The sequence below is a fragment of the Lagenorhynchus albirostris genome, chromosome 8, assembly GCF_949774975.1.
Source record: "Lagenorhynchus albirostris chromosome 8, mLagAlb1.1, whole genome shotgun sequence".
Lineage (NCBI taxonomy): Eukaryota > Metazoa > Chordata > Mammalia > Artiodactyla > Delphinidae > Lagenorhynchus > Lagenorhynchus albirostris.
In genome coordinates, this window is record NC_083102.1 from 98,552,490 (window position 1) to 98,565,752 (window position 13,263).

At 52.6% G+C, this 13,263-nt stretch overlaps 1 protein-coding gene across 3 annotated transcripts in view; it reads right to left on the bottom strand.

The window, feature by feature from the left end:
• Positions 1-13,263, bottom strand: part of TNS3 (tensin 3) — a 227,344-nt gene that overhangs the window by 22,236 nt on the left and 191,845 nt on the right. For all 3 annotated transcript variants that reach the window (XM_060157465.1, XM_060157464.1, XM_060157463.1), the window contains 3 exons: positions 5,680-5,851; positions 3,792-4,390; positions 3,011-3,097 (listed from right to left, as the gene is read on the bottom strand). In XM_060157465.1, coding sequence (XP_060013448.1) covers positions 3,011-3,097; positions 3,792-4,390; positions 5,680-5,851 — 858 coding nt within the window. The remainder of the gene's footprint in view (positions 1-3,010; positions 3,098-3,791; positions 4,391-5,679; positions 5,852-13,263) is intronic.

Genomic DNA, 13,263 nt, shown 5'->3' on the forward strand with positions numbered 1-13,263 from the left:
CCTGTCTGGAGCAGATGGGGGGCCCGGACATAAACTCAGGAGTGGCAGGAAGCCCCGTCACGCCTCAGGAAATAACCCCAGGAAGCCCTCTGTCCCAGGCCCCTGTGCATCCCGACTCCAGCCCCAATCCCCCGGCATGGCATTTGCTCGGCTGCAGGATGAAACAATTGGTTTCTTGTACACACTCTTCCATGGCAATGCCCCAGCCCCTGCCGCAGGACAAGGCCGTAAGGCAGGAGCCTGTACACTGACACACATAGGGCACGAGGGACAGGAAAGCACAGCGCTCTCCAAGGGGAGCGGGTTTGGTAGGACCCTGGGGGGTGCAAGCCTGACACAGTGGAGTGAAAGCCCACCTGCTGCTCCAGCAACTCAAGGCCTGGGAGGGGAGGGTGGGTGGACCCCACGGGGGACCCCAGGCCTTTGCAGCTGGTTTTATCTCATAGCATGTTTTCTAAATATGGGGGCTGAAGACCTATTATGTTTTTAAAGTAGGGGAAAGACCACTTACAGAAGTTATAGTTTTCAACTGTGATAACCTCACCAGAGCTTCTTCTTTGTAAGTCATGATTTTACTTCACTGTGGTGGAAATAAGCGCCCCAGCCTCATGGGAGGCCGACTTCTGGGCAGCAGAGAGAAGGCCAGCTCTGCTCCGACCCGTCCTCCCCTCCCAGACCCCATCCCTGAAGCCAGGCCAGCTGGGCACAAGGGAGCGGGGTCTCACGCGCCCACAGAGGGAACCTGAGGGCGATGCTGGGCTCATTGTTTCTGGAACAGAAATAAGCCCGCATTGAGGGTGTGAGAAGGAGCTCGTGCATACCCACGGGATCGTCATCGCCTCTCTCCCTGCAGCTGGTGTTTTCAAGGATTCGAGGGCAGAGGCCTGAGAGCACGGCTGGAACAACCATACTTAATTTCTACTTTACTTTCCTCCCACGGTTTTTATGTTCACCTTTAAAAAGTCCCAAGGTACTAATCTTGCCATAGTAATATGTGAACAATTGTGCCCCTAAACAGGCTATAGGGCTTTTTTTTCCCCTCCTGAATCTCCCTGAAATTTCAGTACAGTTTTTCCAGAAAAAGGCACATCCCAGCAGTTACAACAAAACCCAGGGATGGCTTTCTTCCATCTGGAGAAGTTGGTACACCCAACAGAACATTCATCTGTGTAGGTGTTGTCTACACAAAATATCTAGAAAATAGAGGAAGTTATGCTTTTGGAGTTCAACTGGAAAAATCAATGCCCAATGCACATATTAACTATTTTGAGATGGAATCCACCCCAAAGAAATATATATATATTTTTTGCGGTATGCGGGCCTCTCACTGCTGTGGCCTCTCCCGTTGCAGAGTACAGGCTCCGGACGCGCAGGCTCAGCGGCCATGGCTCACGGGCCCAGCCGCTCCACAGCATGTGGGATCTTCCCGGACCGGGGCACGAACCCGTGTCCCCTGCATCGGCAGGCGGACCCTTAACCACTGCGCCACCAGGGAAGCCCCCCAAAGAACTATTTTTAAATGTGTGGCTAAGATTAGGCAAATGACAACAGTAATTGCTACCGCCCAGCAGGTACCACCAAGGGAGGTCCCCTCCACCCAGATCGTCTCCCCCAAACCCCACGCGGAAGGCTTTCCCATCGCCATTGCGCAGGACGACCCGCCTAGTGCTCTCCAACCAAGCCTGCCTCTTCCGGAGCCGGAGCCTGGCTGTTCAGTCAGAGAAGGGGGCAGCCCAGCCCAGCCTTCACCCTGGTCTGAAAGGCTGAGCCGCCAGAGTAGGAGGGTCTGCTCAGAATACTCTAGGGCAGGGTCCCCAACAAGCACTTCTCAGGGTCTGTCGGGCTGGATGAGACAGCTGGAGCTAAGGGCCACAGTCCTGGGGGTTCTTGTGACCAGAGCAGGGAGGGGACAAGGAGGAGCATCTGGCCACAACAGAGCCTGGAACGTGGGGAGTGCACAGCACAAAGGCCAATTCAGGGACTCAGAAACCTCTTCAGGCCAAGTGAGCTCCCCTCATAGGAAATGACAATAGGTCCATTGAGCTCATGGGAAGAAAGGCACATTCTTACCATTTTTATTATCTGCCTAATTGAGTAGAAGAATTTCAGTGACAACGTTGGACAGTGCTGTTTTCCAGCCATTTAACTGTTCACATCCAGGCACTTTTGAGAAACACTCCCCCGGAGAGCAGTTGCGATTTCTTCCCCACTGGCTGAGAGCAGCCCCTGGGGTATCTCCTTTCTGGGTATCCTGGCCAGCATCTGCCAGCCCCAGCCAGCTCCACGTCATCCTCTCTCGGAGGGACGTCCGGGAGTGATGAGCCCACGCACAGGCGGCCGTGTCGTCACCCCCAGGGAGGACGGTGGCTCCCGTGAGCGGGGCCAGCACGTCGCAGGGATCCCACGAATTCTGCTGGAGTGAGTGCTGTTCGCCTGAAGGGCTGCCCCAGAGGGACCACCACCGACGGCATGCCAGCGTCCCTCTGGGACACCTCTTCTATTCGTGTTCTAGTAAAAAGTGACACGCGACTTCGCTGCTAAAAAATATTAACCATTTCTCATTTTTGCCAGCCGTCTTCCGACTGTACCGCGCACCCAGAGCTGCTGTGCTGCGTGTGACATGCTGGACTGAGTCCGCCAGCAGCTTGTCTTTCCAGCGTGACACAGGCAGGTGTGCCCATGAACGGTGTTAGAAAGACACCTCTCCTTCCCCCACCGGCTGGGGCCCATGATGTCTCCTCATCACGTCATCATTGGCAACGCTGGCCAAATCTTGTCTGGTGGAAGCCACCAGAAATTACACCCCACACACTAGAACGATCGTGGCCGGTGCCCATCCCGGCCAGCTCCCTCATTAGGACTGAGCTTTTCCAAGAAAAACGTAAAGGTTGTAGCCTTTCCCTCAAGGCGAGTCACGAAGTGACTTCCTCCAGCTCATCCGTCCCACCCTGATGCTCCCACCCCCGCGGTCCTGCTTCCCGGATGCAGAGCCCTTGTCCCGCCCACGCACCTTGCTCTCTGGAGATATCTGCCTTGTACCAGAACTTGGATGTATCTTGGACGAAGTTCACGGACACGTGCTTATCACCTGGATTATCTGCAAACCAGAATTCAAAAACAATAACTGTGAAGGGCGTTTTTCATTGCAACTCTCACCTCAAAGGGACCTGGAAATTCAAAGTCCCACCCTGGGCGAGGACGGGGTGCTCTGGGGAGAGCGCTCTCTTTAACTACAGGGGAGAAGACTGACTCGGAGCAGGGAGTGGCTGTTTCATAACAGAAGACACAAAGACAGCAGGACACTGCGATCAGGCCTCTGCAACACATTTCAACAACACGTAGTTAGAAAGACAGGAAGTGCGCAGAGCAGAGCTGGTGTTGCTTTACTCCTGTCAGTGTCTTATTATACCTTTTACATTTGAAACATTTCATAATTAAATTTCAAAGGTATTTGTTTAATGTTTTGTTTTACAGTTACTGTCACAGAACCCTGATTCCAAGTCAAAGGGGAAAAAAACAGAACCACCACAGATGTCTGCATTTTCTGCTGTTGGAATGACTCTAACGTGAACGAACGCACAAGCCGGATGGATTGCGAGGTGGTGGTGTGCTTCGGGCTAGTGAGATGGAAAAGACCCCTTGAAGGCTCTGGATTCTTCTCTCAAGCCGCTCAGCCCAGCCCTAGCACTGGTGCTCACTGGGCAGGCCCAGCTGTAGCCCCAGGGTCCGTCCCTGCCCAAGTGCACCTTTGAGCACAGGGGTGGGCCCCCTACCCGTGGCGATGTGCCTACCTGGGGAAGGTGCAGCTCCCTCCGCAGCCTTGGGAAAGTCCGGGAGGATGTTTGGGAAAGGGATGCTCATGGTGCTGCCGCTGTGAGGGCTGGAGAAGCCGCTTGAGGATGGAGACACCGAGCCGAAAGAACGGTCCCCCTCCGAGGCCCGCTTCTTCTCGGGAAGGGGCGGCTGCCCGGGCAGGGTCAGCCCCGGGCCCTGCAGGCTGGGGCTGTGGTGGCTGCTCTGTCCAGGTGCCACCGTGAGAAAGCTGTGGGACAGGAAGCCGTTGTCGGCAGCCTCAGCTGCTGTCCGCGGGGCGCCGGGGGCCTGGGACGCTCCGTGGGAATTGGCCAGCAAGGCCCCCGGGTCCTCGCCGGGGGGGAGCCCACCTCCTTCAGGGGCAGTGCCGAAGCTCAGGAAGGCCTGTCTGCCTGGGGGGCCCAGAGCTTCCGGCGGCTCCGCCAGGGACAGCTCGTGGCCGTGGAAGGACGTCTGGAGCTCGGCTGGCGGGAAGTGGGGCCGCCCAGGGCCATCCTTGCCGGGCCGGCTGCTCCCCAGCAGGGTCAGCGTGGACCTGGGGCTGGTGTCCACCCACTGGTGCTCGGCCGAGGAAGGGCTGTTCAAAAGACAAACCGTCAGGGGACGACACGTCCAGGGAGATGCCTGGAAATTAGCAACGGTTCCCACGTGGCGGGGGTGGGGAGGCTGGGTGCCGAGGCTCCCCCGCAGCAGCGTGAGACTCCCCGAGTATCTGAACTCAGGCCCTGCCCTTCCAGCCTCCCCCCTGACTGTTGACCCCAGATGCTCAGTCTGCAGCCTCAGGGACAGGGTGGGGGGTGGGGTCTGACCCTGCCTCCCCAGCCTGTGTGCCTCCTCCTTCCTCGCTGTTCACCTGGCAAAGTCCCCTCTTCTCTTCAGTTCAAGACGTAGCTCAACTGTGTCCTGACTTTGAAGCCCGTGTCCACGTGTGCACAGGGGTTAGCTGTGTCCTCCCTCTGGTCCCACCACGCAGGCACCAACCATGGGATCTGCTTAAACCTCCCTCCCCCCATTCTCTTTTTTTCTTCTCGATGCCCAACACAGGTGCCTGACACAGTCAGTTTTCGTAAGTGCTTGCAGGACAACCAGCTGATAAAGGATACACAGGAGATTGCCATATCGAAAATGGGAAATTCCAATATTAAGAATATTGGAAATTACTCTGTATTTCGAAATACAGAAAGACAGCTAACACACTAGCAAACATGTATTTGCTCTGTGTGTGATGTCGAGTCCTGATACGCAATGTCCCCGTTTTTTGTAAAGAGAAAGGAGGTGGAATTAGGGTGGTAAATAACTGTAGAGCAATGTGCCCACAAGTAAAATACTAAGAAATGATTCCTACCCTGAGCATCTGAATTTGCTCAGCGGCAGTCCTTTGTGAAGGAGAAATAGGACATTACTCTCTGGCTGTCCGTGGCCCATCCTTTCTGTCCTCCAATCCCACTGCGGGGTGTTCCTGCACCCCCCATGCTTTCCCGAACACCTGCAAATTCCATGTCTCCGAGAGCAGCACGTCCTGCCTGCCCTGTCCACTCCAATCTGCAGGCCCGGGCAGGCCCCTTCCTAGCCTGGCCACTGCACCCCTTTCCAGCCTCAGCTCAGATAACGTTTTCACGGATGCTCGGTCCTGAGCTGGCCACTGCGCCCAGACTCTAAGTGCAGTGTGTTCCTTGAGCACTCCGCCTGCTAACAGTGAGGGTGGACTCAGGCGTTTTTATTTTGACTGCATTTTTGAAAAGTTATGGTGGTCAATCCACAAGGCAGCCCGGTGTCATGTGGAGGACAAGCCCCCGCCTTCCCTCCGTGGTGCTTGGGTTTGGGGTCTGTAAGAGCAGCCTGTGTTTGGTTCAAAGACCACCTTACCTCCCCCTCCGCTGGCTGGGGCTGCGGCCAGAAATCGTGCAGGAGGACGTGAACGCCCGCTGGAAGGAGGGCGCCGTGGGCATGTCGGCCCGGAGCGTCGCAGGTTTGGGTCCAACGGGGCTCTCTGACATCCCCACAGAGTGACCGAGAACCTCAGGGCAGCCTCGTGGCTCTGGATCAAGGAAACACGAGCAGGCTGTAAGAAGCAGTGCCACTTCCGAAGCTTTCTGCAGCAGGAGGAGGTGCCCCGACTCCGCCAAGTGCAGGGTCCTCACGTCTGGCACATTTCCAAAAGGAGACACACCTGACCAGTCCCTGCGCGCGGCTTTCAACACGTACTGATAACCACCACCCACTGACGATGTTCGTTTACAGCGAGACGGGAAGGAGCCCGGTGTCTCACCCGAGGAACGGTTTGCCCTGATATACTTACCGTGCTGATGAGGTAAGCCATTTCCCACCCTAGAAAGGGCAAGGCCTCTGTGCAAACCATAGAAAAGACCCGCTTTCCATAAAGTGCCCGCCCAGCAGCACTTTGTGCCCCAGGTTGGGTCGCATGCTTTCGGCTAACGCTTCCCTCCGCCAGCACGGCCCTGCCTGCGGTGTCTTCACCCCCAAGAGGTGCAGAGACCACTTGGCCTGACCCCCGTCACAGGAGGAGGAGAAGCTGAGCACCAGGAAAGCCTGCCTGTCTGACACCCACACACCGCAGGGAACTTCACACGATCCGCTGACCAGATGTCCGTCCCGCTCGCAGCCTAGCATCTCCACTATTTCTGGGTATTTTTTTTTTTTTAATATTTTGCCTTTTTTTAAAAAACTAAACTTTGAGAACTGGACAAATCTACCATGGTCAATAAAATAATATTGTGAGAAATACAGGTTATTTTGCTTTCTGTCTTAAAACAAGGGAGGACTGATCAGAAAATAATAAAGTTGAAAAAATTTCACATCACTCACGTTACTCAGTTCCATCTATCATCGATCGATCCATCCATCCACCCATTTATCCATCCGTTTACCCATCCATTTATCCAACCATCTGTCACCTATCCACCCATCTATCTATCTGACATCTATGCATCTATCAATCTACCTACAATTTTATGGAGATAATATCAAATATTTAATTTAAAAAAACTGATCAGGCATTCCAGGTAACAAAACAAAAACATGAAAATGAAAACAAAAAAATGAAAAAGAAAAGGAAAAACACCCACAGCTAATACAAACATTGGAGTTAAAAGATACAGACTTCAAAATAACTAAACTGAACATGTTTCAGAAACAGGCTCCATGCTCACAGGGCAGGAGAAGCCCCCAATGTTCACTGCGGGCCCCTCCACTGAGCTTGCAGCTGGTGGGAGCTTCAGGTCAGTCATGCTATGCATTAATGAATGAGTTAACAAAAGCACCGACGGAAAAGTACAGGGCAGGGCAAAGTGTGGAAATATGGTTCAGGAGGCTGGCCCGAAAAGTGCAAGGAGGATAGAGACGCCAAGCAGCCCCTACGACCCCAGGTCAAGGAGCAGCACAGAACCATGGGATCAGAAAAACAGTTTCCCCATCAAGTCTAGCGCACGCGCCTTCGGGCTGTTTGCGCGTGTCAAGGCGCGCTGGAGAGCACGTGGCACGGGCCTGCACACAGCAGCTCCTCGCAGGATCAGTTCCTCCAGTACCGAGGCTGCTCTCAATGCTCCCCGTGCAGCGACGGGAGCCGTACGCTGGCCGAGTCCCAGGGCCGCGGCCACCTCAGGAATCCCACACCACACTCCCACGGCGCCCAAGAGCCCCAGCAAAAGAGGAGAAGCCGAGGGGAAACAAGATCTCGCTTTGTGCTGTTATCATGCTGCCTGTTCCAGAAAACAACCAGCACCGTGCTTCCCATGAAAGTGGCTTTGTTCCTAACTCAGTTAGAGCCAACTCTGGGGCACGTGGCTGGGTTCTGTTCCCTCTGGTCAGATCGGCCTCTGCCCCCTGCCCGGGCAACAGGAGTTAACCCCTAAGGGGGCGGCCAAGCACCTCAGAGTGGAGGCCCCGGCTTCCTGGCCCCTCCACGTGCTCAGAGATGCTGACAGCACGGAGAGTGGGAACCTCGTGGGAGGTAAGGGTACACCCTTCACTCTCCCAGTGATGGGGCGCTGGCCACTGGCCCTGCTGGGAATCCAGAGACATAAGAATGGGAGACCCACGTGGCTGGAGAACGACCTTGAAATCGGGCTGCAAGCCCAGGCAGAGGCACCAGCTGCGTGAGTCGAGCCTGCAGACCCTTCTGCGTGGATTCCCCTCATTTCTCGAAGCGCACACGCCCGAGAGCAGGCAGAACATGTCCTGGTTGGGGGTTTTCTTTTGTTTTTTTTAAATTAATTTATTTATTTTTGCTGTGTTGGGTCTTCGTTTCTGTGCGAGGGCTTTCTCTAGTTGCGGCGAGCGGGGGCCACTCTTCATCGCGGTACACAGGCCTCTCACTGTCGCGGCCTCTCTCGTTGTGGAGCACAGGCTCCAGACGCGCAGGCTCAGTAGTTGTGGCTCACAGCCCAGCCGCTCCGCGGCACGTGGGATCTTCCTGGACCGGGGTACGAACCCGTGTCCCCTGCGTTGGCAGGCAGATTCTCAACCACTGCGCCACCAGGGAAGCCCCACCTGGTTGGTTTTTGTTCAACTTGCACGTTTGCTGTTCACGGTTGAACGACAGGTGAAATTTCCAGAAGGACGACTGTACGGGGGCCCCGTTGCCGGGTGGAGGTGGGGATCGGGGCTCCGTCTTCTCGGCTCTGGACCCAGAAGGAGGCTCAGGGGTGCGGTGACGGCCACGGGAGCAGAGGAGAGTTCCGCCACGAGGGAGGTCCTGCAGGCGACAAGCGTGCAGGCGTTGGTCCCGGCTGCCCTCCTCCCGCCTGCGGCTGGCAGGCTTTCCTTGGCTCCAGGTGCCACAGAGAGCACGTCTGTCTGTCCTAAACCAACCACATGAGGGGCTCCAGGGTAGTCAGGCTTCTGGGGCCCCAGCCCCCCTTAGGGCGTGTCCACAGAGTCGGGGGACTGGGGACCACACGGACCCTGCTGTACACCCCGTGCACGCCAGAGCTCTGGTGCCCAACCCGATCTGGGCTCTTCTGGGTCCCTGGCATCGTCCCGGCAAAGTGGCAAGTCTGTTCCTCCTCTCACCACATTCTCACATTTTCCCTTTTCTGCTGACGCCCAGAGGAGGCCGCATAATACCTTCAGTGGTTGGAAATCCATCGACCGCCTCACTTCCTGGTTTTCTCTGTGCAGATGGTGCGTCCTGGGCTGAGGGCTGGGAGGAGGGGCCTCCCTCTGGGCTCCCGGGATGTCCAGCCCACCGTCTCCCCTCTGCTTCCCCTTCCTGCACTTCCTTTACCCAGAACAGGGTGAGAGAGGGTCACAGGCTCTTTTCCAAAAGGCCTATTTTTAGGCTCTGTTTGGGCCGCTACAGGAGGTTCTGTGGGAAGCTGGGTGACATTTGCTCTCTGGTCACCACTATTTACATCACATAGTATAAGTTAACAAGAAGAAAGGGAACCCTCGCTGCTCTCAGCTCCCTGTCATCCAGAGCCCGGTGCTGAGGCCTTCACGGGAAGGGAATGGGCGGGCAGAAAAAGTAAAGGAGGCGCCCGCACATCAAGGTTCATCCCGTATGCCTCTTGTCTTGGATGTAGGAACCACTACTGGCTAACAAAAGTCAGGGCATGTGACATTTAAAAAAAAAAAAAAAATCAACATTTTCCTGTCTCCTAGGTACATAAAAAAATCTTTAATACATAAAAATTGTTCACTCATATATTACTTACTCTTAATAGTTACAAATTGCCAATACATTTTTATATGACCTTTAATGAAAAAGAAAATATATTTAGCTGAGGTCAAGGTTATTCTTGCCTATCCAGGTGATGACACTTGAGTTTTGTTATTTAACTATCTAAACCATCTCAACCTTTGGCTGGCATATTCACAATAAACCTTCAGAAGTGAATGAGAAAATCTATTGATGGAATCCTGGAAGGCTGGTGGCATTCTGATAGACCAAATGGTACATGTGTACGCATCTATCTATTTATCTATCTATCTATCATCCGTCTATCTTTTTATCTATCTGTTCACCTTTCATCTATCCTTTATCTATAGCTATCTACCTATCTTTCATATCTATATCTATCACCATCCCTCCGACCTTCCCTCCTGGGATGACGTAGTTAACCAGGAAGTTCCCTTCTCCACCATTTGAGAGAGTTCTGCAAAATGGAACACTACCAAACCTTTTTTTCTCTCTCACTCTAGTTCTAGGTGTGAAACTGGGGCTGCTGGGGAAGGAGCACACAGATTCCCAAGTTCTAATCTGGGTTCCACCACAAGTCATGGACCACTGAACACACTCTCAACCTCTGGGACCTTAGGTTCTTCATTCACAGAATCCCATCAATTAGGATCAGGGCAGATGATTTCTTGAGTCTCTTTAGCGCTAAATATATCTCTCCATTGTTTCTTTTTCCTTCTGGTTTTGTCTCCTTTTGTAAATTGGTGGTTTCCACCTATGGTGATTTGCTCAGTCCCCCCTTTTATATGAGTCATGTCTCAGCTCTTGATTTTTGCTTTATGGTTACCACGAGGTTTACATAAAACATTTCATAGGTAAAACGGTCCTTTTTCTGCTGTCTACCTCTAAATTTAAAGTATTTTAAAAACCAAGATTGCATGGGCAGTTCAATAGTAGTGATTTTTTAAAATTATTTATTAGATATTTAAATTTTGTAGGCTTTATACCGTGCACTTTTCAAACAAATGATTTATTTCTTTTTTGCGGTACATGGGCCTCTCACTGTTGTGGCCTCTCCTGTTGTGGAGCACAGGCTCCGGACGTGCAGGCTCAGCGGCCATGGCTCACACACCCAGCCGCTCCGCGGCACGTGGGATCTTCCCGGACCGGGGCGCGAACCCGTGTCCCCTGCATCGGCAGGCAGACTCTCAACCACTGTGCCACCAGGGAAGCGCTATTTAGTTATTTTTATTTTTGGCTGCCTTGGGTCTTCGTTGCTGTGTGGGGGCTTTCTCTAGTGGTGGCGAGTGGGGGCTACTCTTCGTCGCGGTGCTTAGGCTTCTCATTGCTGTGGCTTCTCTTGTTGAGGAGCACAGGCTCTAGGTGTACGGGCTTCAGTAGTCGTGGCACGCGGGCTCCAGAGTGCAGGCTCAGTAGTTGTGGCGCACGGGCTTAGTGGCTCCATGGCGTGTGAGATCTTCCCAGACCAGGGCTTGAACCAGTGTCCCCTTCGTTGGCAGGCGGATTCTTAACCACTGTGCCACCAGGGAAGTCCAATAGTAGTAATTTTTAAAGGGAACTCTTATCTTATAATTTTTTAGTTATTTGTGTATGAACAACAGACCACTTAACCAATCTTCTTGAAAGCAAGGGAAAGATGGGCAGTCAGCCAGATATAATGTCAATTAAATAGAGAAAACCCCTGGAAGACTGAAAAAACAATGCTGCGATAGATGCTTTTTGTCAAAAATCAAAGTCCTGCATCTCTGGCCCCAGAGATGCTCTACAAACAGAGAAGGAAATGATCAACGGCCCCCATATGGATAAACACATACTTTCTTGATCTTGAATTTTTTCTTTTGTAAATCTTTGTCACAATCACATCATACGAATGTGTTCTACGGGTTAAGGTCACCATTTTCAGTAAGCACGAGGAGTGCTCTCCCAAGGATGAACTGTCTCTCTCTCTTCTAGAAGCATCAATGTTCTCATGCCCCCAGCAGACCCAGAAGTGCCCCAACCAGCACTGCAGTCAGGGCCCCTGTCTGTTAACTGACAGGGGATCCTTCTGTGAAGTTCTCATCCAAACCGGAATTACCCCCTTCAAAAAATACATGCCACCGTTTTCCTTTTACTCAATAACACAGAAGAACCAGAAAATGCAGATAAAATAGCTCACTACAAGCAGGACCTTGTTTCTTCTTATTCTTTTAAGATGTCTCATTTCTATTCAGAGGTTTTGATTCAAGCATGCTGGAAAGAAAACACATTTGCCCCCGTTGCATTGGTGTTGTGCGGGGAATTCTAATGTGGCGACAGTGGAAACAGTTTTTTCTTCACAATTGAGTCTTTCCAGGCAGTTTCTACTCTGATGATGCACTAAGCAAGGCCAGCTTCTCAAATGACTAACAAGGGCTCTTAGCAACCTGTAAAGAACGAACATCTTTCCAAAATGGGCTTTGGAGTGAGCTCTCAGGAAAACAAACTCCATCCTTCCTGCTAGACTTTAAGGAAGAATGGCATTGGGCCTGGAGGTCCTGAGGATACCTGAGACCCCCCCAGAGCCCAGGGATGAGGGAGCCTGCACACAGAGCTGAGAAACTGGGGGTCAGGGTGTGAGGCCTCCTGACACCAAACTCGAGGCCGGAACTGCCCTCTGTTCTGGCCTCACTTACATTTCCGTTTTTTAAAAAACTGAGGTGGAACAGACATAACACACGTTACCATTTTAACCATTTGTAAGTGTGCAGTTCAGGGGCATTAGGTACAGTTCACATGTTGCACCACCATCACCACCATCCATCTACAGGACTCTCGTCATCTCGCCAAACTGAAACTCCGTCCCCATGAAAAACTGACTCTGCATCCCTCCTCCCCCAGTCCTGGCACCCACCCTTCTCCTTTCTGTCTCTATAAATCTGACCTCTCTAAGTACTTGATGTAAGTGGAATCATACAGTATTTGTCCTTCCGTGTCTGGCTATGGCTTAAAGGTTCATCCACGTGGCAGCATGTGTAAGAACTTCCTTCCTTTTCAAGGCTGAGTAACATTCCATTGTATGGATGAATCACATTGTGTTCAGCCCTTCATCTGTGGGTGGATACTTGGGCTGCTCCCACCTTTTGGCTTCTGCGAATAGCTTCATGTCCTCCTTTCATGTTCCTTTGCCCGAGATTGAGTGGGGACTGGTTACTTGCACCAGAAAGCAGCCTCAGGGATACAAGAGCCTTGCCTCAAAGCTACTTCCAATCCAGCGGGAATCCAGGTAGACAAGAATGATTACGGCAGCTGTCAGGCTATGGGGGAGAGATGGCGCCAGAGAGAAGAAAAGAGGCATTGACACAGGGAAGCTTTGCTTGGGCTGAGCCAAAAAAAAAAAAAAAAAAAACCACCAGAGGGAGTGTGTTCCAAGCAGAGGGAGAACCTGTATAATTCATGTGCAGAGTAAGGGGCTGATGAGGGCGAAGTGCGGGGAGCCACGAGACTCACCCAGGAACGGATAAACTGTCAGCAGGAGGCACAGAACATGCGAGATGAGGCCCGATCTATCTTGGTGAAGATGCTGTACCCATGACCCCCGGTTGGTTAGAAGTCTTAGGTTCTCAGAAAAACCGCTTTCTTCCTTCAGGCAGAGTCCCCAGTGGCTCTGGCTTTCCTCTGGAAATGGGACATGGCCTTCATGCTAAACTTTGTCCTGGATCTTCTAAGGACAGAGCCATCAGCCTGGAGAAGATGGCTGACACAGGAGTCCTGAAGCATCTTCATCAGGATGAGAGCTTCCTCTCATCAGGACCGTACCATGGAGACTTAAA